The sequence below is a fragment of the Natrix helvetica genome (genome assembly GCF_964273705.1).
Source record: "Natrix helvetica genome assembly, chromosome: 1".
Lineage (NCBI taxonomy): Eukaryota > Metazoa > Chordata > Lepidosauria > Squamata > Natricidae > Natrix > Natrix helvetica.
In genome coordinates, this window is record NC_138548.1 from 213991548 (window position 1) to 214015931 (window position 24384).

At 38.7% G+C, this 24384-nt stretch overlaps 2 protein-coding genes across 10 annotated transcripts in view; one reads left to right on the top strand and one right to left on the bottom strand.

The window, feature by feature from the left end:
- Nucleotides 1-694: 694 nt before the first annotated feature.
- HNRNPA1 (heterogeneous nuclear ribonucleoprotein A1) lies at nt 695-10246 on the bottom strand. 5 transcript variants are annotated; one of them, XR_014174203.1, is made up of 12 exons: nt 10095-10228; nt 9966-10004; nt 8020-8136; nt 7599-7745; nt 6855-7065; nt 6659-6751; nt 6490-6582; nt 6123-6227; nt 5824-5934; nt 4969-5097; nt 1748-1839; nt 695-1121 (listed from the first exon to the last, which is right to left on the bottom strand). XR_014174203.1 is itself a non-coding variant. In XM_081939582.1 (12 exons), exons 1-11 carry the CDS (start codon nt 10107-10109, stop codon nt 4721-4723), a joined length of 1116 nt encoding a protein of 371 aa, XP_081795708.1. In that variant the 5' UTR covers nt 10110-10225; the 3' UTR covers nt 4161-4484; nt 4714-4720. The 5 variants fall into 5 exon arrangements, 4 of the variants coding, with proteins under 4 accessions (XP_081795709.1, XP_081795708.1, XP_081795710.1 ...); XM_081939582.1 differs by lacking the exons at nt 695-1121; nt 1748-1839 and adding exons at nt 4161-4484; nt 4714-4776 and having other exon boundaries at nt 10095-10225; XM_081939583.1 differs by having other exon boundaries at nt 695-1839.
- Nucleotides 10247-10373: 127 nt separating this feature from the next.
- The window catches only part of CBX5 (chromobox 5), a 50912-nt gene continuing 36901 nt past the window's right edge, over nt 10374-24384 (top strand). The window contains exon 1 of one of the 5 annotated variants that reach the window (XM_081939588.1): nt 10374-10490. The gene's annotated coding sequence lies outside the window, so the exon portion shown is untranslated. Of the gene's footprint in view, nt 10491-10523; nt 10644-10841; nt 10966-11039; nt 11130-24384 lie in introns of those variants that run through there. The other 4 variants (XM_081939589.1, XM_081939587.1, XM_081939586.1 and 1 more) reach the window with 4 other exon arrangements.

Genomic DNA, 24384 nt, shown 5'->3' on the forward strand with positions numbered 1-24384 from the left:
TAGCTGCTTGACAACTGACTCACATTTATGATGCTTGCAGTGTCCTGGAGTCATGGGATCCCCTTTTGCAATCTTCTAACAAGCAAGGTCAATGGGGAATCCAGATTCACTTAACAACTGTGTAACTAATTTAAAAACTGCAGTGATTCAATCAACAAAATATGGCAAGAAAAGTTATAAAACTCAACCAGTCTTATTCAGCAACCTAAATGTTGTGGTCATAAGTTGAGAACTATGCGTAAAACTCCAGGTCAATTGGTTAGGAAAATATTAGGCCCAAAACTCAACTGAGTGACAAGCCAAAGGCCTCAATTTTGACTTCAGGGTGTTTGTTTTTTTAAAATGTTTTTCCACATAAATAAGAACTAATCTTTAGATGTGGAGAAAACCAGTGTTTACAACAGGTATGCCCAGTTAGCCACCTAGCATCCCTTTGTGTTTTGCTAAGATAGGGTTCTTTCTCAACAAAATGTGTGATTTTGGGAAAAGGGGAGTTAAAATGGGTACAAGTCTCAGAGAAGATTAAGGCACTCATTCCAATTCCTCAACCCCATTTTCCAGAGAGCATAGCCCCTTGCGCCTATTTTTGGACTATGCCGCTTGGCATGCCATGCAAAGCCTGCACTTGACCCAATAGAAGTTGAGCATCCTATCTATAATAAAAGAATCTTCTGCCAAAAAGGACAAGAATCTCTCATGTTTCCAGGGCCACCACCAGGTAGCTCTGTGCAGCACAGCATTTAATAAATGCCATGCTTCTTTTTTAATTAATTTATAATGTAGCATACAAATAAAATACAAAAACAGCAAATAATAGGAAAAAGGGGGAAGGGAAAAGGGAAGGAAACAGAGTGAGGGGTAAAGAAAGAAAAGGCATATCCATTAGTGTGTCCTTCAGACCAATACTGATTTGCTATTATAGAAGCTTGTTCATTCTTAAACACATTTTAACATCTTTTTGGAAGAGATGTTAACAAAGTCACAAAAAGATAGACAAGAAATTTATATCAAAAACTGTTTTATTAAATAAATCTATTCATAATAATAGATTATACGTACAGCTACCTAGTAGCCAAGGTAACTTTCTTTGAAAGGTTTATGGTACATCAAGCTGAGGAGTCCTGCAAGACAAATAGCAATAATAAATTTTAAGATCAGATAAATTATAGTAGGGAGGGAGGGTGTACTTTCAGACACAAAAATTCCCATTTCTTAATAGTTATGTTAATTTTCACCACTATGTTAAATAAGTACAGGTAGTCCTTGACATACAAGTTTATTTAGTGACTGTTCAAAGTTACAACGGCAACTGAAAAATGTGGCTTATGATCATTTTTCAGAGTTATGACCTTTACAGCATCCCCATGATTACGTGATCAAATCAGATGCTTAGCAACTGGTACATATTTATGACTGTTGCTGTGTTCTCCAAGGTTATGGTCACCTTTTGCGATGTTCTCATAAACAAATCAATGGGGGAGCCAGATTCACTTAACAACTGGGTCACTAACTTATCAACTGCAGTGATTCACTTAATTGTGGCAAGAAAGGTCACAAAATGGGGGGAGGGGGATTTACTTAACAAATGTGTCACTTAACAATAGAAATTTTGGCCTCTACCTGTAAACATTCAAAGTTCACCACTCTTATCATCTGCCTCTCAAGTTAAATTACAGCACAAACTCATTTACTGTGTGTTAGCTTATTTGTTTTGGAAACCTTATTCCCACAATTTAGCAGTTTTTACCTTTAGAAAGAAAAGGAAATCCAAAGACAGTCCATCTGTCAGGAACAAAGGCACTGGACCGTTCCTCTTTTCCTATAAAAGTTCCTCTTTTCCTATAAAAAGGAAGAAAAATTAAATACCCCCCCAATTTTATTAAATCCCTATTCACACTTTATATAAGCATTCCCAACCCCCATAAATTCCTCTGCCTTTATAGCAGCACAGCCAGTGCACTGTGTTATGCTAAAATTGTTTAAGTCAACAAGGCCACACAAAGAGGAATGGAAAAGGCATTGCTTTTATTAAAGTACATTTCATTAATGATGTTGCCAGGCCTGTGACAGTAAAATATTAATTAGTAATGTTCTATCCATCTACTGCTTGCATATTACAGCACTGGGTGAATTAAAAGATAGCTAGACTGGTATTTACAAGGTAAACTCAGCCTTGGAGAAAATTTAGTAGGATAACAAAACTGTATAGGACGTAAGTAAAATCTGTTCTTACCTACCAGTACAGTAATATAACCTTTCCTTCCTTCTGCTAGTCCTAAGAGCAAGGATCCTTACTCTCGTCTGCCTCCTTCCGATGGTCACTGAGTACTCCCTTCTAGTCAGCAGAAGCCTGCACCTGGCTTATCTGTCCACTTGACTCAAAACACGTGTCTACTCTCAGCTGTAGTAGCGTCTGATCTGGAAGCCATTCGGAGCTATGCTTGCTAGCCGTTCCTAGTAGCTCAAACATCTGCATGCCTCCCGGTTTTGTAATGCTACTTAGTTTTCGGGTCCTGGTGTGCTCTCCTTTGTTGTGGTTATGCTACCATGCCAAAAACGAGTATTATTTCATAAATCCTGAGGTCTTGTCAGGATCCACCTGCTACTGCAAACTCAGCCATGGAAAAACCCATCAGGACTATTAATTTTGCATTCTAAATTAAGCCAGTCACCAATCAGAAGTTTTATATATAAATACACTTGTACACACACCATATACAAGCACCATTGCATCCATAAACATATTTAAGCACACATTTGTCTTATTTCATAAGACACTAAGATATAAATGTGTATTCAGATCTGACAGAAGATTGATTGACCGAAGTATAATGCAATTCGTGACATTATCTATACCCCTCCAATTTTTAAGTGCATTTCTACTTCCATCTTGTGGAACAGAAACATACTACCATGTTTAATGGAACCAGAAAATAGGAGCCAGTGTACCCATTTTGTATGGTAAGAGTTGCATTAAGTGGGGAAATATATGAAATGTATTTCATAAAATGGAAAAAATGAATTTCTGGAGTTTCAAAATGCAACTGAGCTTTAAAAGAGATGAGAAGTTTTTAGCTCCCTCACATGAATGAACCAATTTGAGGATAATTAGGTTACTTTAAGTGCCTCAAGTAAAAAACTAGTAGCACTTTTAATACCAAAAAATTAACTTAAGAGTGCCTAATAAGATTCACACTTTTTCTCATGCTAGAACTTTTCAGTACAAAATCTAGCCTACTTTTGAGAAGAGAGCACTGTCAAATTTTAATTTAGACCAATGGATTTTTAATAAAACTTTTGCCTAACAGATATCAATTATATGAACTACCCTGCACAACCTCATGACACCCCCCCCCCCCATTAGTTGGGATACTTTTATCCTTATATAATAAATTTGTTTGCTGCCCATCTACAATGTGCTCTTACCAATTTTAGCAAATGTTACCATTTGAGGTATTTATATATTCAGCTAGCAATGGATTAAAAGTCATGTATTTTGCTAGTTTCTTCAGTGGAAAATCTGTTTGCTTTTATTACAAAAATGAGACTGCAAGGGAGTCAAAGCAACCTGGTATCAACATCCCAATTATTGGAAATCTCACAGCTTTTGACAGCCGACTGATTCTCTTGCTGTCAAGCCCAAGAAATTGAAATTTCTACAGTACAGATAAAATGTTGACACTATATTGGGGTGACTTAGGTCCAACTGGATAACTGCCTAGATATCGTAAACACAGCAGGCTCTAGTAGTGACTTATTTGCCAAATGTCCCGTTTCAAGCTCCTTGTTAAGTTGAGCTGCTATGCCTATATGCTGATGTGGCCAATCTTTTTATTTGCCTTTAATTCAGCATATAAAATATCCTGCCTCAGTCATTGGCACTCTTTAAACAGGAAAGAACAATGGTCAAGCTACCAAGAAGATGCCCTTATTTAAATAAGGAATACATTTTGGAAGTGGTCCTTCATTTGAGGAAATTTCTGCAAAATTTGTTTTTCATGAAGTTATATAAGACACAAAATCAATATATTTGGCTTTGAATATAAAGATTTCTTGGCATTCTGAGAATCATTCTCTGCTATTTGACTCTTCACTAATCTTTTCCATGTAGTGAAAATCAATGTACATTAACTTATAGTAAACTAACTTTACACAGCACGTTTAAAAAAAGACACATTTATTCAGCGTCATGATCAGTCTATTACAGTTTGCAGTCAAACAGCATGGGTGTGGAAAAAAAAAATCTACATAAAAACCCTGGTTGGAATGCTTTGTACTTTCCACAAACACAAAAACTAAAATATCCTGTTATACAGTTAGTCGCAAATACAGTCCTGATGTTTGCAAACAAGCGCTTGTCTAACACATGTCTTCATGAGGCAGTTCTACCCTGCCACAACTCTGTTTGGCTGAGTTCACAACTGTGGTAACCTGTAGCTTCCCTGTCACTTCTCTGGCTCTCCTCTCCTGCTAAGCTTTGTTTCCTGTTGAATAATATGGAATAAAGTTGTTAATCTAAACATATTGAGACTCAAAGCTATAATCCAATATCAAGTTGTTCCCCCGATTGCCAATCCATTTATTAGCTTTAACATCTGCATTTTATTCCAAATATGCTTAAACTACAATAACTTGCTCAGCCATATTATGAATTACTGTTACAATTCATTTAGTACTCCATATCTATCCATGCGCAAATGGAGGAAGTCTTACCTAGGAATTAAAATCGCCTTCCACCACCATAGCTACTGCTACTACCAGAGCCCCCATAGCCACCTAAAAAGAATAAGTAAGTTATCTTAAACGGGAATGGGTAAAAAAAAAAAAGAAACTGTTTAGAAAAAACAGACTGTCTATGAGAAAGAATGAGGAAACTGCGAGGACTGACCTCAGTTTTTCATACCATTCACGAATTCCACTAGAAATTAATGTGATCCATTTTCCTAGTCAATTAGATCATATACTTACCACCACTTCCACCATAAGGGCCAGAGCTCCTCCCTCCAAAGTTTCCTCCTTTCATGGGCCCAAAATTTGAAGACTGGTTGTTGTAACTGCCAAAATCATTGTAGCTTCCTCCACCTCCAAAGTTGCTTCCTGAACAGAATAAAAATCATCCACAAAATTACAAGACCCCAAATATTTCAGCTATGAAATTCTTTATCTATTTAGATATTTTCCCAAATATACTGAGCATAGTTAAATGAAGGTGCATGCTAAGGCTCATACAGTAGACTGCAAACATTCATACTACAACTAGATGGCAGCAAATATTTGGTTTTTTTTCTTTTTACAATTCTCTAGATCTGAAAGCAAACTTTTTAGGTTGGGCATTTAAAAAATGTCCTAACTTGACTGTGCTGGTAAGATCACTCGCCCCAACCAAACAAGAAACTATTTTCTCCTCTTCCCCATTTAGGTCACCCTGAATAGTGGCACCCAGCAGCTTGAGATTAAATCTGGGCCTGGGCCTCCACTTCAGTCCTAGCATTACTGCCACTCAAAAAGGCCACTTTGTGTTGCTCAAGGAGTGTAACCCTTGGGGAATGATGCAATTGCTCTCACAGCTCATTCTCACACAGCCTCTGGAAGTTGTGCAAGAGGGCCATGCTCTTCTTTTCTGGAGCCTCTGTAAATTGCACAACAGAGGGTCTTATTATTTTTTAAAAAACCTTTTTTAAAAGGTGGCTATGGGGAACCAGTCTGGTACTCCTGAAGAACCCAGGCCATTTTTATGCAGCCTCTGCAAATCCAAGTTGCACTAGATAAAATTGTACTAGATAAAATAACAATCTTAGTGCTCAAAATCAAATTGACATTTACCCCCACTGCCACCACCAAAGCCGCCCCCGCCGTTGTTGTATCCATCGTAGCTTCCACTGCCACCATAACCCCGGCTTCCTCCAGAATATCCAGGGCCACTGCCTCCATAACCTACAAAGCAAGTAAGATACTGAAGTGCAGAACATTGCCAATTGTATATTTTACAAATCTCTAAAATGAAACTATTTTTAAATTTTATGTATGCAATGAAGATATATACATACCCTAAAAATAAATCAACATGTAGCAATACAATAACTTATAAAAAACAGCAACTTTCAAAAGCTGTATAAACTTACCATCATTACCAAATCCATTATAGCCATCTCCGCTGCTCCCGTATCCTCCTCCTCCACCGCCTCCTCCGCCTCCACCACCACCACCACTGCGACTGCCAAACCCACCTGAGGAAAAAATAAAATATTAGCATAGTGATCTTACTTCAGATTTATGGTGAACTTCTGATAAAATCATTCACACAAACATAAGTTTGTCATTTGTGTAAAAAAAAAAAGTAGAAGTGTCTAGAAAAGATACACAGATCCAAACTACTGCTTAATCCCAGAAAGAAATCCAGCAATGTTAGTAAGATGCAACAATGTATTCCTTTAAGTCCTGACTGTGATTAAGATCTTAAAATGAATTTTAAATCTTCAAAAACCTTACCACGGCCTCCAAAATTGCTACCACGGTTGAAATTGTCACCACCGCCAAATCCACCTCCACGCCCACTGCCAAAACTTCCAGAACTACTGCGACCTATGAACAACAACATGATGTAGCATTCCTGGAAAATTTCACTACAGTTCTAGCTGTTCAAGTACTGCACACTTACCTCGCTGACTGGAAGAGGCACTGGCCATTTCTTGTTTTGACAAAGCCTTTCGGACTTCACAATTATGTCCATTTACAGTATGGTATTTCTGAACTAGACATGAAAAGATAATAGTATCAAAATCTCTGTAGAAGCTACATATAGAGAAAACAGAACAAGTTAGGGCATAGCAGAAAGGATGGAATAAGATACTTACTGACAATTTTGTCCACAGAGTCATGATCATCAAAAGTTACAAAGGCAAACCCCCTCTTTTTGCCACTGCCACGATCAGTCATTATTTCTATAACTTCAATTTTGCCATACTGTTCAAAGTAGTCCCTCAAATGGTGTTCCTCTGTATCTTCCTTAATCCCCCCAACAAAGATTTTCTTCACTGTCAAATGTGCTCCAGGTCGCTGGGAGTCCTAGGAGACAGGACAAACACATTTGAAACGCTTAGTGATATTGCCAGAGATGATATATCTTAATGACATGGGTATTTAAAATTTCAAGCCTATCAATTTCAAATTTTAACATACTATAACCCTGAATTTCTCCAACCTGGCAGTGCAAAAAAACAAAAACAAACCACAACTATTTCAATCTCAGCCAACATATTGATAGAGTAGAAGGAAGGGAGGAGGAATTAAAATTAAATTTGTGTTTTGTTCCAAATGCAATTCATGGATGATTTTTTTAAAAGGAGAACTTAAGAAAACTTCTTATATGCTCTAACTTTGCACAGCTCATAGCAAAAATCATAAAAACAAAATGATATTAAAAGCTAATAACATTTACAAATAAATTTAAATTAACGATGCCTAATGCAACAGTAACTATTAAACCAACTATATTATCAATGTTCTGTGTAGGATACATGACTAATATTTTGGGCTTCCAGCATTTTCACAAAGACTTTGAACCTATTGACTATGCATTCAATAGTAGTTTTTCTTACCTCTCTAGATACTGCTCTCTTTGGTTCAACAACCCTGCCATCAACCTTGTGTGGTCTGGCATTCATGGCAGCATCAACCTCTTCCACTGTTGAGTAAGTGACAAATCCAAACCCCCTGGAGCGCTTAGTATTTGGGTCTCTCATTACCTAATTAGAAACAATATACATTTTTGCTCTAAAATACACAATTGCAAGCAATGCACCTGGTACAAGCAATGTTCAATTTTAAAAAAATGAATTTGTTTTCTTAGAAATAGGGTAGTGACATACTAAAGGCAACATTAGTACTTAATATAGTAGTTGGGAGATTTCCCCCCCCCCCCACTATTCTATACTTCATATATCTTAATTCAGGCAAAGTACACATTTATTTATTAAATTTGTTTGCTGTCAAACTTGACACAAGCTGACATATACTTACCACACAATCTGTTAGTGTGCCCCATTGCTCAAAATGAATGCGAAGGCTCTCATCTGTTGTCTCAAAACTCAGGCCACCAATAAAGAGTTTTCGCAGCTGTTCAGGTTCCTTGGGGGACTGAAACAGAAAAGTAGGCAACACTAGGAAGGATATGATCACAGCGTATAATGGTGGGGGGGCATAATGAAAATAAGCATGATTTATTCAGCGTATAATATCAGGTACCATCAGCCAGAACCAGATAAAAAGTACGGAACTTAGCTATTTAAGAAATAGAAATGCTTTTAGCACATGCACAAGCAATATAGCTGTTGTGAGCAAGTACCAGAACCAAGCTCATAAAACTTGAAAAACAATTTTTGACTTTGGTGTTGTGACTTTTTCGGTTAGGTTTTTATCTAACAACTGCAAAACCTAAGTACAAATAATCCTTGACCTACGACCAAATTTGTGCAGCTAAGCAAGACAATTAAGTGAATTTTCCCCATTTTACAACCTTTCTTGCCACAATTATTAAGTAGGTTACTACAGTTAAGTTAGTCATATGGTTAAGCGAATCTGGCTTCCCCCTTGGCTTTGCTTGTCAGGTCAAAAAAGGTGGTCACATGACCTCAGGACAATCTTAATACATACATTCCAGTTACCACACTTCCAAATTTTGAGCATCACATGGGGATGCTGCAATGGTAGTTAAGCATGGAAACCCAGTTTTCAGTGGCCTTACAACTTCAAACTGTCACTACAAAAATAGTTGTAAATCAACGACTAACTGTAATTTAGGGATCACTCAGAAAATGTAGCCATATTTTTTTCTTTGACGCATTCTGTGGTGTCATAAAATGCAAACTTTCACCCTACATCAATTAACTGCTTTGCTTGTTAATGTACACAGAATCCCAAGACAGTAAGTAGAACATTAACATTAGCATGCACCTCAAAATGCAATTAAGCTGTCTAAAGCATTTACTGTACATTGTTGGCTGCATTTTTGTTACACACTATAAGGAATTATATTTTAGGAACAAAGCCATTTTCTGATATGCCCCCAAAAGGAGAAAAATACAACAGACCGTCCTTTTAAGGCAATTCAGGAATACACTTATTAGGACTACCACAACATTATTAGTACTGTCTTTAATAAGTTTACCCCCATTTCTCCAAATTAGGTGTATTTTAGTGCTTCCATAATATTACTCGCTCTGATACTAAGGAGTAAACGTATCATTTAAGGGGGAAAGGCGAGATTACGGTTCCAATTTCCAACATTGTAGCAACCTCGAAACTTAAAATACATAAAAGGGCTGATGGCACACACTTTCTCAGCCACCTATTTGCCAATGTAAGGGCTTTCAAAATTTTAAAACTTTTAACTAGAACTTCCTCGGGGACAAGACTTGGTTCAAAATGGGCATGCATTCTCTTCTCGCCCTCACATAAAAAAATCACCCGAAATAAAAGGGAGAAGCCACCCGGCCGCCTCTTTCCATTTGCACAGAGAAGTTGGGAGCAGAGAAACGTGAAATTAAAAGGCCGAGATACCAGCTACCAGAGACAAAGCAAGGGAGCACGTGGCCTTCGCATCTTCCCATCCCCCCCACGCAAACTCCGAACTGCTCCGTGGAAGTGCGCAGGCGCGCGTTTCCATAGCATGGGCCGCCGCACGGCGCAACCGCAGCCATGACGAGCACAGAAGATGGCAGCTGCGAACGCCACGCACTGGAAAAGATGGCGCCTAAGCTAGCAACACAACGCGCATGCGCAGTTTTGAACCCACCGTGGGGGATGGGAGGGGAAGTAGGCCCAACCGGAGAAAAAGGAAGACCTACGACAAAGGAGACTCAGAAAAAGCCAAACGTGGGCAAGCGGCGGAAAAAGACGAGCGCAAAAGGAAAACAATGCATTTGAGTAGCGGGAATGAGGAGAGGAACGGTATTTGTAACACTTACTGCGTTAGGCGACAGATCGCACCCATAATCAGACGATCCCTAAAGGCAAAGGAAACATAATTCCACAAAAACAAGCCACTGGTATAGAGTCGTAAAAACAAAACAAAAATGCCCGTCATAGGCTCTTACCTCAGATTTGGACATCTTGGCGGTAGCAAATGATTAAGGCCAGCCTTCTCGGACGACGCTACCTCTCACTGCACCCGATACCGAAAGGGGCAGAGTCACCCGTGCGTCGTCGCCTCACTATCAATACCCACCCCTGCCCACTGTCATTGGATGGCTGTGTAGCTTTTGTCGATGCCTATTGGTCAACAGAAAAATAGTCGGCTCCTTAGTGGACGAATACGTGAAGTTACGCCTGTTTCCTCTTCAGTGTCCCACCTCCTTTGTCTTTCTATTGGTTGGATTTCTGTCACTCCTTTGATTTGGTGAATTTTCCCGCCCTGTAGTATTAAGAGCTCCAGCTGCAAGGCAACACCCTTCTCTTTCACATTGTTTCCTTCTCATTGGAGCATTCGGAGCGTAAGTTGTTCTGATTGGCTTTTACCACCGGCCATCGTTATAGAGATTGGTCTATCTTCTCTTCATTCATATCATAGAGGCGGGAATTAAGTTCGTGTTCTACACGGGTTTAGGTCGGTGGTTAGAACTATATTCATCCCTGTGGTGGTGAAGGTACATGCCAGGGTAGACGGGGGAAAAAAAGATCGTTTTATGTATAAAACTTGTTTCCAGGCAGGCGTACACGGTGAGGCGTATTGTACATATGCGCATGCGTTTTGAAATATATCCGCCGAAGGGAGGAACGGTTGAGGAAGATAGTAAGGAGGTGCGCGCGCCTCACGCCAGCGCGGTGAAGCTGGGAAGGGGGCGGAGGGGCTAGCGCGTGCGCATTAGAAAGCTGTTTTGGCGGGCGTTGCGCAGAAGCGGTGGCCGTGAGGGGGTACAAACCAGGGAGGGGGAAGTTGGTTTCGTACCGAGCCGTTACTTTCCCCAGGTGAGCGACCACGGGAAACAGTCTTGGCGGGGAGCGCGTTACCGAGAGCCAGTGATTCTTCGGAAGAGGGTGTGGTTTCGGTGTGATTGGGAACCTGATTGACTGAGCCGTGAGGCACCGTTGGGAAGAGGGCGGGGCTTGCATTTTGGGCGGAGCCCTCAAAAGTGAGTGACAGCCGAATGAATGAAAGCTTGAGGCATTTAACAGCGTCAGAACGTTGAGATCCAGTGTGTGAAGTAACAGGCGTTTTAACCAACGGGGGTGCTGCGTTTGTCTTCGGGAGGGTTGGCCCAGTGTCGTTTGATTGATGTGCAATCTGGCCAATGAACGGCTACAAAGAGCCTTCCTTATGGAAGTGTGGGGGGGATCTAGGAGTGAAAAGCGATCCCGCTGTGACTCCACCCGCTCAGTGGATAGGCGCTCATTTGCCTTGCGTCTTATTCTGTTTCCCATGCAGAATTTGTCGCCAAGCTTTTTCCCCCCGATCCACAGAAAGTGGGAGTCGTTTTCTATAAAAGTGGTGGCCGGGTGTCTGCACCTTCACTTAACATGGTTTCTGTATCATCTATAGAGAATTTTACAAACATTTTTCAACAATAAAAATAATCGTATCTAGTTGCTCGACGCCCTAGTCTTGACCGTCCTTCCCTGTGCATCCATACTACTTTAGGCGATCCCGTAATTACCTGCGACCCTGTGTCAGGGATGTGATGGTTGCAACTCTTTGGTTTCCAAAGATTTTAAAACCGAGAATCCCAATAATTGCATGATACGAACTATTTTATATGCGTACATTCTAACTAGAGCATCATTATTTACTGTGATAAATATTTGTACTTCTATAATACCTGTTTTATTATTTTTGTTGGTTTATATATTGTTTTAAGAAAAATAGACTTCAATTTTTGTCCAGTCTGGCAGCATTGGGGATCTATTAAGTCCCTAAGAAATGACTGGAGAATTTTGTTGATATACTATAAATCTTTGAGAAGATAAATGTATATAAATATTTATAATAATATAGCCATATGCAGGCATTTCTATTTTTTAATTGAAAGAACCTTGTGGAACTAATAAAGCATCTGGATCTATTAGTAAATTTCATTGACTCTTAAAAATATGAAAGCAGCATTTTCATGCAACAAAGTTTTTTCCCCTCTGTGTTCATCCTGGACTGTCCGAAAAGTGCTTTTTCAAGAGGCAACTGGACTTTCTTGCTTTTCTTGACATTTTTCTTCTTCAGCTTTGACTGGATGGTGGAGAATGGAAAGATTTATACTCCTTGCAGACAGCTGGTCATTTGCATTCTTTTAGAGAGTCATGAAAGCCACCTGGAGGTTTATCTATGTCATCAGGGTCACCTGGGTAGTGCAAATGGGTGTGGAGCCTTCTTGGAACTGTGGAAAGGACAGTGTTGTAGACTGGAGTCAGATGATGTGGTATCCTTCCTCTCCTCTGTTCAATTTTGACGTAGATGGCCTCTTTTACCCCTCCCCCCTCTTTCAAACCAGCAGTCCCCTCTGTCCAAAATGTGGACTTTGTGGTCTTCAAAAGAGTAGCCTTTGTCTTTTAAATTAAGATGAGACTGCTGAATGTTGTCCAGATGGGTTTGTTCTCCTACGTCAGAGTTGGCAAACCTTTTCGGCAGCAAGTGCCGAAACAGGAGAACACACATGCATGTAGGAGAGCACCAAAAAACAGAAGACCAGGTGACCGGTCCACATGTGCAGGCCGGAAACCAGAAGCCCTGCTTCCTGGCACGCATATGTGTGCTAGGGAGCTGCTGTTCCAGTTTTCGTTGCTCCTGCGTATGCACACTGGAACCCAGAATAGCAATATGTGATGGCTGGTGTGCCCGGAGAGATGGCTCTGCATGCCACTTCTGGCACGCGAGCCATAGGTTTGTTGTTACTCTCCTACATTATGCCATGTGTTTATGATGTGGTTGCTTTGTTTCCCCAATGTATAGATCTGCACATGGCTCATTTCTTTGTACTGCATATGCCACATCACTCAGTTTGTGCCTGGGAGTTTTATCCTTGAAGTGGACAAGCTTCTGCCTTAATGTAATCTTGGGTCCATATATATTGTGTTGGCTGAAGATCCTCTTGAGCTTTTCTGATATTTATTCCTTCAATAAATATCAGAATGGAATGATGATGTTGCTTTGTTTATTGTTCCCTTCTTTGTCTGTTGTAGAGGGGCTCCTGTTGGGTCTTTTTTGAGATTTGATGAACAACCCACTTGGGATAGCCACACGTTCTTAGGGCTTCCTTGATGTGCTTTAGTTCTTTTTCTTTCCCATCTTTGCTGGTAGGCAGGCCTTCAGTTCAGTGTTGCACGGGTCTGATAACTCCCATTTTGTGCTCCAGTGGGTGTGAGAATGAAAAAGTAAATATTGATCTCTGTGTATTAAACTTCAGTGTTAAGGCTTCTGTTTTCCTTAATGTGTACTGCACAATTCAGGAAGGCTAGATTATTTTCCTTAATGTCTTCCTGCGTGAATTTGATGTATTTGATATATCATAGGAAACCATGGTGTCATCCAGATCCAGTTTTAGTTTCCAACCTTGCTGACAAAGCCTGTGAATTGTGATGGACGATGTTGCCAACCAGAGAAGCTAATAAGGTGGTTAGATGGTTTGCAATGTTATAGATGATGTGTATCTTCCTATATCAGTGCCACCTGATAAAGGAAGATGCATAGTCATCCTGAACACAGATGACAAGGCCAAGGTGAACAGTTTTCTGAAGGACACTGCTACGTATGAGACTTGAAGAGATCCCACAGTAATTGCAAGAAAAAAGTCATTGATTTCTTGCAACAATTAATGGAGAACCCCATCGACAAGCCACAATTCTAGTGTCTATACCTTGGACTCTCCAAAACTCCACATAGACCAATTGTCAGCAGCATTCATTCTGTCACCTACAACATTGCAAAGCATCTTATTAACTCCTCTAGTTGTCAACACCACCCATCACATCAACAATTCACAGGTCTTCATCAGCAAGGTTTGGAAACAAAAATTGACCCAGATGAGAACATAGTTTCCTATGACGTGACTTTCCTCTTCAACTGTATTTCAACGATTGCTACAAGACAGCACTACAACCAACCTCACCCCAGACCACATCTGGGGCTGACCACTACCTATTTTAAATACAGTGAAGGTTTCTACAGAGAAAACACAGCTGCGCCACTGGTTTACCTGTGTCCCCCATTGTGGCCAATCGCTACATGGAAAAGGTAGAAACCAAAGAGCACTAAATTCCTTCACAGGAATTCCACCCACTCACTGGTATAGGTATGTGGACAATACTTGGGTCAAGATCAAAACACAGGAATTGGAACCGTTCACCAAACTTATCAACTCTGGGGAAGATACATCAAATTCACACGTGAAGACATTAAGGAAAATAATCTAGCCTTCCTGGATTGTGCAGTACATATTAAGGAAGATAGAAGCCTTAACACTGAAGTTTACAGAACACTCACACACAGAGATCAATATTTACTTTTTCATTCTCACACCCACTGGAGCACAAAATGGGAGTTATCAGACCCCTACAACATTGAGCTGAAGGCCTGCCTACCAACAAAGATGGGAAAGAAAAAGAACTAAAGCACATCAAGGAAGTCCATAAGAACATGTGGCTATCCCAAGTGGGCATTCATCAAATCTCAAAAAAGACCCAACAGGAGCCCCTCTATAACAGACAAAGAAGAAAACAATAAACAAAGCAACATCATCATTCCATTCTGATATTTATTGAAGGAATAAATATCAGAAAAGCTCAAGTGGATCTTCAACCAATACAATATATGTGGACACTTCAAACCCAAGATTACATTAAGGCAGAAGCTTGTCCACCTCAAGGATAAAACTCCCAGGCACAAACTGAACAATGTGCCATATGCAGTACAAAGAAATGAGCCATGTGCAGATTTATACATTGGGGAAACAAAGCAACCACATCATAAACACATGGCACAATGTAGGAGAGTGACAGAGAACCTATGCCTCGCGTGCCGGAAGTGGTAAGCAGAGCCATCTCTCCAGGCATACCAGCCGTCACCATTGCTCTTCTGGGTTCCAGCGAGCTGGCCAGTTGGTCTTCGCACGCAAGAGCACTGGAAACGGGAACAACAGGTCCCTGGCACACATGTGCGTGCCGGGAAGCAGAGCTTCTGGTTTCCAGCATGTGCATGTGGACCGGTCACCTGGTCTTCCATTCTTTGGCACTCTCCCACATGCATGTGTGTTCTCCTGTTTCGGCACTTGCTGCCGAAAAGGTTCGCTAACTCTGACGTAGGAGAACAAACCCATCTGGACAACATTCAGCAGTCCCATCTTAATTTAAAAGACAAAGGCTACTCTTTTGAAGACCACAAAGTCCACATTTTGGACAGAGGGGACTGCTGGTTTGAAAGAGGGGGGAGGGGTAAAAGAGGCCATCTACGTCAAAATTGAACAGAGGAGAGGAAGGATACCACATCATCTGACTCCAGTCTACAACACTGTCCTTTCAACAGTTCCAAGAAGGCTCCACACCCATTTGCACTACCCAGGTGACCCTGATGACACAGATAAACCTCCAGGTGGCCTTCATGACTCTCTAAAAGAATGCAAATGACCAGCTGTCTGCAAGGAGTATAAAAATCTCTATTTCCCACCATCCACTCAGAGCTGAAGATGCTTTTTGGATGAGAAGCAAAATGTCAAGAAAAAGAAGAAAGTCCAGTTGCCTCTTGAAAAAGCACCTTTATGACAACTATGACCTGGATGACAGAATCTCCATAAACATCATGTCTGGATTGTTTTATAGTAAGGTATGAATATACAGGTAGTTCTTGACTTATACAGTTTATTTAGTGATAGTTCAAAGTTACAATGGCACTGACAAATGTGATTTATGACCATTTTTCACAGTTACAACCTTGGTAGCATCCCCATAATCATATGATCAAAATTCAGATATTTGGCAACTGGTTCATATTTATGACTGTTGCTGTGTCCTGGGGTCATGTGATCACCTTTTGCAAGGTGACCACAAAGTCAATGGGGAAGCCAGATTCACTTAACTGGGTTACTAACTTTTCAACTGCAGTGATTCACTTAAGTGTTGCAAGAATGGTTGTAAAATGGGGCAAAATTCACTTAACAAATGTCTCATTTAACAATATAAATTTTGGGCTGAATTGTGGTCGTAAATCGAGGACTACCTCTTACAGTAGTTATTGTGCATAGCTATTGTGCAAAATGGCAACAAAGTGAGGACAGTAGCAGGGCTAAAAATCATGCAGTTTTCTGAGATATACTTTATCGAGCCCTACTTTGATACTTAAAACACCTGGAGGTCTATGAAAGCATGGCATTTGGATATGATGTTGTTGAGAAATTTACTATTTACCTCTAAAATTGTAGAAAGTATTTGCCTCCATGAGGAATGAAATTTCTTTGCTCACAATGCACCATGTTGTTATGGCATGAAGATCAACTTGAAAAAAGCACCTTTATTTTAGGGACAAATAGGAATTACTAATGAAATGGGGTGCAGGGTCACTTAACGATAGCAGTGGGAAGAGCAGGAATTTTGGTCATTAACCATGGTGATCAGTGAGTGCCTCAGTTAATGATCGCCATAACTTACAATTGTAATGAGCAGGCTCCATTATGGTTTTAAGTCAAGGGCTACCTATGTATATAGTTAGCTTCTCACTAGTACCTAGTCTGCCCAAGGGCAATTAATGCCTGATAATATGTGTGTGTGTGTGTAAATGTCACACATGCGCGCATGCGCTTGTCAGGGCCGCACTCCAGAAAAGCCAAATGTCCAGGTTCTAGCTTACATGCGCACCCAAGAATCAGCTGGGTGGTGCACATGCGCAGGCCAGTTGGCCACTGCTGCACGTGCAAAGGACAGTTGATTGTCACACGTGAATGCACACCAGAAACCCGGAAGACAAACAGGCAAGTCTGCGCGTGTCATGCAACATAGCTTTGCGTACCACTTTGGGCACACGTGCCATAGGTTCACCATCACAGGTCTAGTAGTTGAGTTACCAGGCTATAAAGCAGGACACTTAGTTGCAAGCCCCTCTTCCTAAACATATAAGCCAGCTAGATGACATTGGCCAAGTCACTCTCTCTTAGCCCAACCCACCTCACAGGGTTGTTGTGGGGAAGTTTGTAAAAACAATAAAGGAGGGATACAAATTAAATATACAGTTCTAAACTGAGAGGAAACCTTAAATTGTTTGCTGGAATGGTGGTAACGGTGTGGTTGCTTCTCAGTAATAATTAAGAACTACATGTAAGTATGGTGTAGCATGCTTGCGGGGGAAAAAGTCTTAAGTCAGTGCAGTTCTGGGATATTAGATTCAAAATGTTCTTAATTGTTCTATTAAGTCCCCAAACTTGCAGTGTTTTTCATGTTGGCCATATATAGCCTTATTAATAGTGCATTTAAGCATGAGCCTGGCTTACATGGAACTCTATATGTTGTCAAGTTTACAGGTAAGTGCTTTTTGCACCCTAACTTTTTGTTTAGTATTTAGCATGGAAGAGATAGTTGTTGCCTATTTACAGTAATCTGCACAAACAGAATCCTGATTATCATAAACTTGATGACTTGAGAAAGAACAGAAGAAAACTGAAGAGTAATTACAAGAATTCAGCTTGGAACATGGTAGCATTCAGGAGATTTCAAGAAAGATTCCTCTTGAAATGTAAAAAAGTTGATTTCTTAATCTCAACATGAATTATGTTGGTACATTTCAGGTTATTTTCTAGTAAAAATAAAATTGGTTTGCTATTAAGTAAAATATTTACTCAGAATTAGAACAGAATCTAATCTGGCTGTTTATTATATATACCATTTACACTGAGCTTTTTTTTTTTTTTTTTTTTGCTTAAAGATAATAACATTTTTTCTTTTTCTATTATGTACACAAAATAAGTAACAGTGTTTTGGTTAATGATACTCATATTTGTAAAAACTAGTGAACAAAGCAGGAATAACTTGTAAAAAAAAGCATATATGATTGAGGTACACATGAACATATCTTACATGAGTAAAAGTAAAATATTTATTAAGGAGAGAAAAAGTAGTTGCTTTCTATGCAGAGCTTAAAACTCAGCACATTAAGATGCTTATGCAGTGGTGGGAGCCCTGAAATGACAATGTACTCATTGATATGTTTCTTGGTGCTCATTAAACTCTAGCTTGTTAAATGTTGTTTGTAGGTAGTTTTCAACTTTTTTCCAATTAAAACTATCATGCTGCAAAACAAACCACCAGCCTCAAGCCAAACTTGTATTTTAACTGTGTTTCATAAAGTACTCCTGAGATGGAATTAGAAAATAGGAATAGATGGATGCAATAATAATGCCCACATAACTCCCAAAATTCTAAGTGAGCCAATTGACCCAAATAATGTTAGAAATCCTTGCAAAAGGGAAAAAAAGGTTCCTTATAGAATTAAGAGGATGATCAGATTGTTGGTATGTATGTAACACTTCTAATGATTTTCTAGTTCTTAGATATAGAGGTGAGTCCATACGGTAGTGTTAAATGCAAAGTGTAATTTTTAGCAAATCAGAACTTCTGACTGCAAAATGTAGTAGTGGCAGACTCAATTCATTGTTACCTGTTTCATTGTCCCTTCATTAAGAAAAGTAAACTAGGCATGGGGGAGATTTCTGTACATAGTGTGAATCCAATCCAAGAATTTAAAGCACATTTCCCTACACTAGATTTAATAAGTCAAAAAAGTATCTAGATTATGGCTTATCCACTTTGAAAAATGTAAACTTTTTTTTTTTTTTTTTGCTCTCTGGGAGGAATGTAATCTCTAAATTATCCAGAAATTTTGGTGCACCAGATAATATCCAAAAAGTTAATTTCTCAAAGTGCATTGATGTAAACAATACACCCATTCTCTGAATATTAAATTAATGGTGTCCTCCAGAAAATTCAGCACAACTCTTTTTTTTTTCTGTCTTTATGTTAGTGTTTGTACATAGACATCACTTCCATTGAAACTACTGGTACTAGTAAAACATGTTTGCAGAGGCATGCAGAAACAACCAGGGAAAACCTTCAAAGCAGCTAGCTGTATTGATTCTTCCAGAAGACATTATTACTTTAGCACTTTAAGAATGGTTTCTTTGTTTATGGCTGCTTTACTAAGCTGCTTCAATAAATTTTTGTTTCAATGTAAATTTTATTTCTATCAACTATTTTTCATGCACATTAAAAAAGAACTAATTAGATTAATACAGGTAAATTGGCAATTATTTATTTTTAACTTTTCTTTTTTACTGTAACTCTGATTTAGCTACTCTATATTGTCTTTAGCATGCTGCCTGAACACTTTTCTGAACGAACAACAGATTTGCTTACAATATTAAGCTAGTTTAAGATATGAAGTAAAATGTCTGTATTCCTAATTTGCCATAATAATAAAAACCCTTTTCATATACAAAAAGTAAACATATTTAAATACTTTAAATGTCTGAAGTGCAGTGACTATCAATGTTTTTATTTAAAGTACAGTGACTGTCAAAACAATGAGAATTTTAGAATAGTTCTGTTTTCAACAGGTCCCCCCCCCCTTTTTTTTTTTTTTTTTTTTGCTTTAAAGTTGAATTATAAGATCTGGATTTCCTTTTGCTTTTGGGATAAAATTTCTATTACTGGTTTGAGGATCAGGAATAATTAAATATGATTTGAAGTACAGTGAATGAATGTTTGATACAAGTTGTGAGAAGATCGATGTATTGAAATTAAGCTGTATTATTTTGAAATGCATAATTGTAGTTTTGTAAAAAGTTTAAAACTTTCCAGAGTGAGTAAATTAAAAAAAGCAATGTTTGGAAGCCAACTTTATAGAGATATGTGAGTATCTTAAGAAGACTGCAAAATACCGGTATATACAAGAAATTAACCAATATAAACCCAGTACAGTATATATAAATATTTGTGTTTTTTTAAAAAACAAATCAGTGCTATTCCATATAGCAGTGCATATTTGTAGTTGTATTTGCATTGTATAAATGATGTTCACTTTAATTAAAGATTAAAGAGGATATTGAAATTTGCTAATCTTATCAGGAAGCCGGTGTAATAAGAGGATATTCTAATTTTAGGGTAGTTTTAAAGCTACATTTAAAAACTAGAATAAGTTCCAAGAATACAGCATTTGAGCTGCTGCCTCCCATATTTATACAAGTATCGGAATAATTTCTGGGGAGTAAAAAGATTAAAGTTAGTTGCAGGGTCAATTTTGAGTGGAAAACACTTTATTTTGTAAAAGATGCACTGATTCCCTTCCCTCCTGTTCCAGCATTTAATATTGCTACAATTTGCTACCACAGATCCATTTTGGTTATAAGCATAGTCATAAAAGTCCTGACAATTATTATATTCGTATTATTACTCTAAGAACAAATTTTTATCATGTGTTTTATTACATATGTGTCTCCCTTGTTTCAAAGATCTCAAATTGGTATCTTCAAAAAATTGGTGTGGCTGGGAAATATCACACTAGCTTATCAATTTTTAACCTCTTGAACCATGTAATAATTCCTTCTGTGATCTAGAAAACGTAAGTGTGTTCTTATGGGAGCTGTCAGGTTTTATTATCAGATTAACTGATATCTGGCAATCTTGAACAAATGTTAACTGGTATATTCAGTGAGGAGAGTCATATGTTATTAATCAGTTAAGCTACATGGATGATCTTTTAGAGTGATTCCTGAAATGGGAACAAGCATAATTTAGGTAGAATGAGTTATCTAATTTTATATATCAGAAGAATGGAAATATTTAAAGCACAATGCATTCTTTGTAAATAAAAGTTGATTTAGTCCAAATCGTATTTGAAAGTGAGTATTTTCCATTATCACCTATCCTGATACAGGTAGTCTTTATCTTATAACCACAACTGGGACCAGAATTTCCACTACTGCGGCCATAAAGTGCCATGTCACATGATCATATTGCTTAATGATGACATTATTATCCCCATTACTATTATTAAGCAAACTCCATTAGTTGTTAGCCAAGGACCCACATAGGCCAAGGCAAACCATTTGGGGCTTTGTCCCTCCCAGCTCAAGCCTGAGTAAGGTAAAGGAGTGACAGTAACTCCCCTGCTTGCTCCACTGCAACTTGGGCTTCTTGACGCTTTGCAGCCCTGGAACTGCAAAAAGGCCCTGAACCACAGTGTGAAGCCCAGATCCAACCTGGCCCAGCAGTGCAGTGCAAAGGGGCTTCTTGGTGTGCTACAGCTCTGGGGCTGCAAGATGGCACTGAGCCACAGCATAAAGTTTGGCGGTAGCATGGTGCAAAGTCACAGCTGCCCTAATTGCCCTTATCACTTTTTTCACTCCAAGGCCCCTGTTGCCCTGCCACTCTGATCTTTGCAAGGCAGCTGCTGGCCATGCGGCCATCTTCCCCAGGTCTTGCAAAGAAACCATTGTGCACGACATGAGGGAGAGAGCCTCATACAGCCAACAGCTACCTCACAAAGGGTCAGGCCAGACACATCTCATCAGCAGTGCTGGGAGCAAGAAGATGGTGAATATCAGTTGGGACAGCAACGTGCAGGGTGGCAGGGGATTAAAAGGACACAATTGAGCAGGCTGCCAAGTGCCTTAATTTTGATCATGTGACCACAGAGGCAGTGCAATCACTAACTTCAGAGACTGATCATAAATCCTTTTTTTCAGTCCCACCAGAACTTTGAACTATCACTTATTTATTTAAAAGGCAGATTAAACCATTTATGTTCAAAAATAATAAATAAATAGTATATATGTCTTAGTAAGGTTTTTTTAAACACAACATAGGGAATTATTTTTATTCCCTTCAATGATTTGACCTTTAAATTAGGTTATAGGAATTGCTTGTTAATAAAAATATCAGAAAGGTAAAATTATAAAGCAGTATGAAACACAGCTGAATTACAAAACTATCAGGCAATCAGAAACTCTTATAGAGTGAGTTTCATTTGCTGCCAGAGTAAATGTAAAGTATTTATTAATATATACTCTAGAAAAGAGATGGTATTCAGCCAGTTCTCTCCGGTTCGGGTGAACCGGTAGTGGTGGCTGCAGGAGGCTCCACCCACCCACACTAACATAATGCACGAGTGGACAGAACATGAGTGTGCTCACATTTGCGAACCAGTAGGGAAGGTAAGTGAATCCCACCTCTGCTCTAGAAGCAAATCCATTATCATTAAACTGGAACAAGAACCATGTACACAGGTGGTTTGAAAATCGGTTTCATCAAGACAATTGATGATAGCCTAGGTTATTGCTATTGCTCTACAATAAACGTAGATAAGGACTAAGAAATTTATTAGATCATACTTTGACACTAATTTTAAGGGTTTGTTTTGATGTTCAACATTTTAATTGTTTTAAATTAGACATTATCCATAGATAATTATAAGACAGGTGTCCCAAAAATGACTAATTTGTAATGAATAGCAATTTAAAGATGTATTTTTAAGAAAGTATATTTATTTCAAAATAGATGATCCAGGAGACTGTAGATGGTCATTCTTGTCTGGGCTTAAGCTAAGCAAGGCCTGTACTTGGTTGATGCTTGGCTGAAGTATCAGGGAGTATCATGCGTATACCTAGAATGGAAAGTTAAAAAAAACATCAGAAGAAGGCAATAGCAAACCAAAAAAACTACATGGACACATCCATAAAATCAGTAGGAACCAGGCTTGTCTCAAAGGAAGCTTTACAACTAGTTCTGGACAACTGGGTAATATGTTCGTTAATGATAATAAGTATTATGGATGGATTTTAATTAAATATTTCCACAAAGTTTCTAGTATGAAATAAAAATCATTCTTCCTTCAACAAATCTTTGTGAATGCCCTCAAAATCATCTCTAGAATTGTCCTGGGCAAGGAGAGAGAGAAATGATTTTATAGAAAAGGCATATATATTGGATCCTGCCTTATATACTTAAAATATATAAATATTAGACATCAATTGCATAGCATGATACGAGTATTTACATTTTTGTGCTGATTGGTGTTGTATATTAGTTTTGTTCTAAAGGCCTCATTCATCTGATAAAATTGTAACTATTGGTAAGTTAATATTAAACAAACATGGGCTTCTGCCTCAGAAGATATTAGTTGTGCTTGAAAATGATTTTGAAGGAGGATAAATATTCACATCAGTATTGCTAAGGGCGGTACTGATAGTTTAGTACATTAATATGACCATAAATGTTGGAAATGGTAATTTCTCTTAACTATACTATAGACTAACAGCTAAAATGAGATTGGGAGCACTCACCAAACTATTTGAAGAAATGGGGACATTTCAACAATGAATATCAAAAGTCATCTGATATGGACATTTCATTTGGACATCATAGAAACTGACAAGCAACTAACAAAATGGTGGCTATATATTGCCATCTCTTTAATTCTCCAGATTTCAGTGGCTTGTAGCTATATTTGCAATTAATATTAAAATGATTTTAAATTAAAGCAATGTTTTTATTGTCTGAATAAACTGAAACATTGAGTTTTATACATCAATTATACTTAAAATCGCAAATGAGCGTATATATGATTCATTTTATAAAGTCATGGTGATTTTACCTATTCAAAATAATGTTGCTTCCCCCCCCCCCCCAAAAAAAAAACCTTTTATTTGTTGCAGCTATCTCCTCCACTCCCAGTTGCTTCAAAATTACCAGAAGAACTGAGTACCAGCTGAGTATCAGGAGTGGAAAAATAGAAGTGATTGTATGGAGCCAATTGAATTTTTCTACCTGTTGAAGCATCTTAACAGCCACAAATACATTGATCTCTTGTTAGAAATCAGCATTGTGAGATGTGTAAAGGCTACTTGAACAAACTTTGATCAAAGAACATGAAGTGGAAAGGTAGCAAAATACTGTACTATGGGGAAACCAATAGGTTTTCCCTGTATTCTTCATCATATAAGAGACGTTTCTATTATACTTTTCTTTATCTTGTGGTCAGATGAATATCCAGTACAAGGATGGGCAATGCAGGGATCCATCCAGACTTTCAATATCCTGTTTTATACCTTCCTCCCCATCGGAAAATCATGCTACTAAAAATTCAATAGCAAAATGGCTGAGACTTGACAGTTGAGTATTTCTCTTTTTTAAATTGAGGGAATGGAGTGAGAGACCTTGTAGAGTATTCCCACTCCCTTTTAATGATTTGCATCACAGCTTAGATTCCAAAGATGGCTCCGTCCGTTCTGATGAGGCCACTACAGATTGTCCTTCCTTGACCTGCCACCACAATTGGGACTGAAATCTTGATTGTTGAGTGAAGCAGTCAGTAGGTGAGATGTCATGTGACCTCTTCATTCAACAATCACAGCCCTGGCATTCGCA

Bases quoted from the DNA above. Each gene is read 5' to 3' on its own strand.
- HNRNPA1 (XM_081939582.1), bottom strand. The intron at 7,746-8,019 runs GTAAGTATATGT...GTTTCTAATTAG, and splicing joins GCACACTAACAGATTGTGTG to GTAATGAGAGACCCAAATAC. The intron at 5,935-6,122 runs GTAAGTTTATAC...CTTGCTTTGTAG, and splicing joins TAATGGATTTGGTAATGATG to GTTATGGAGGCAGTGGCCCT.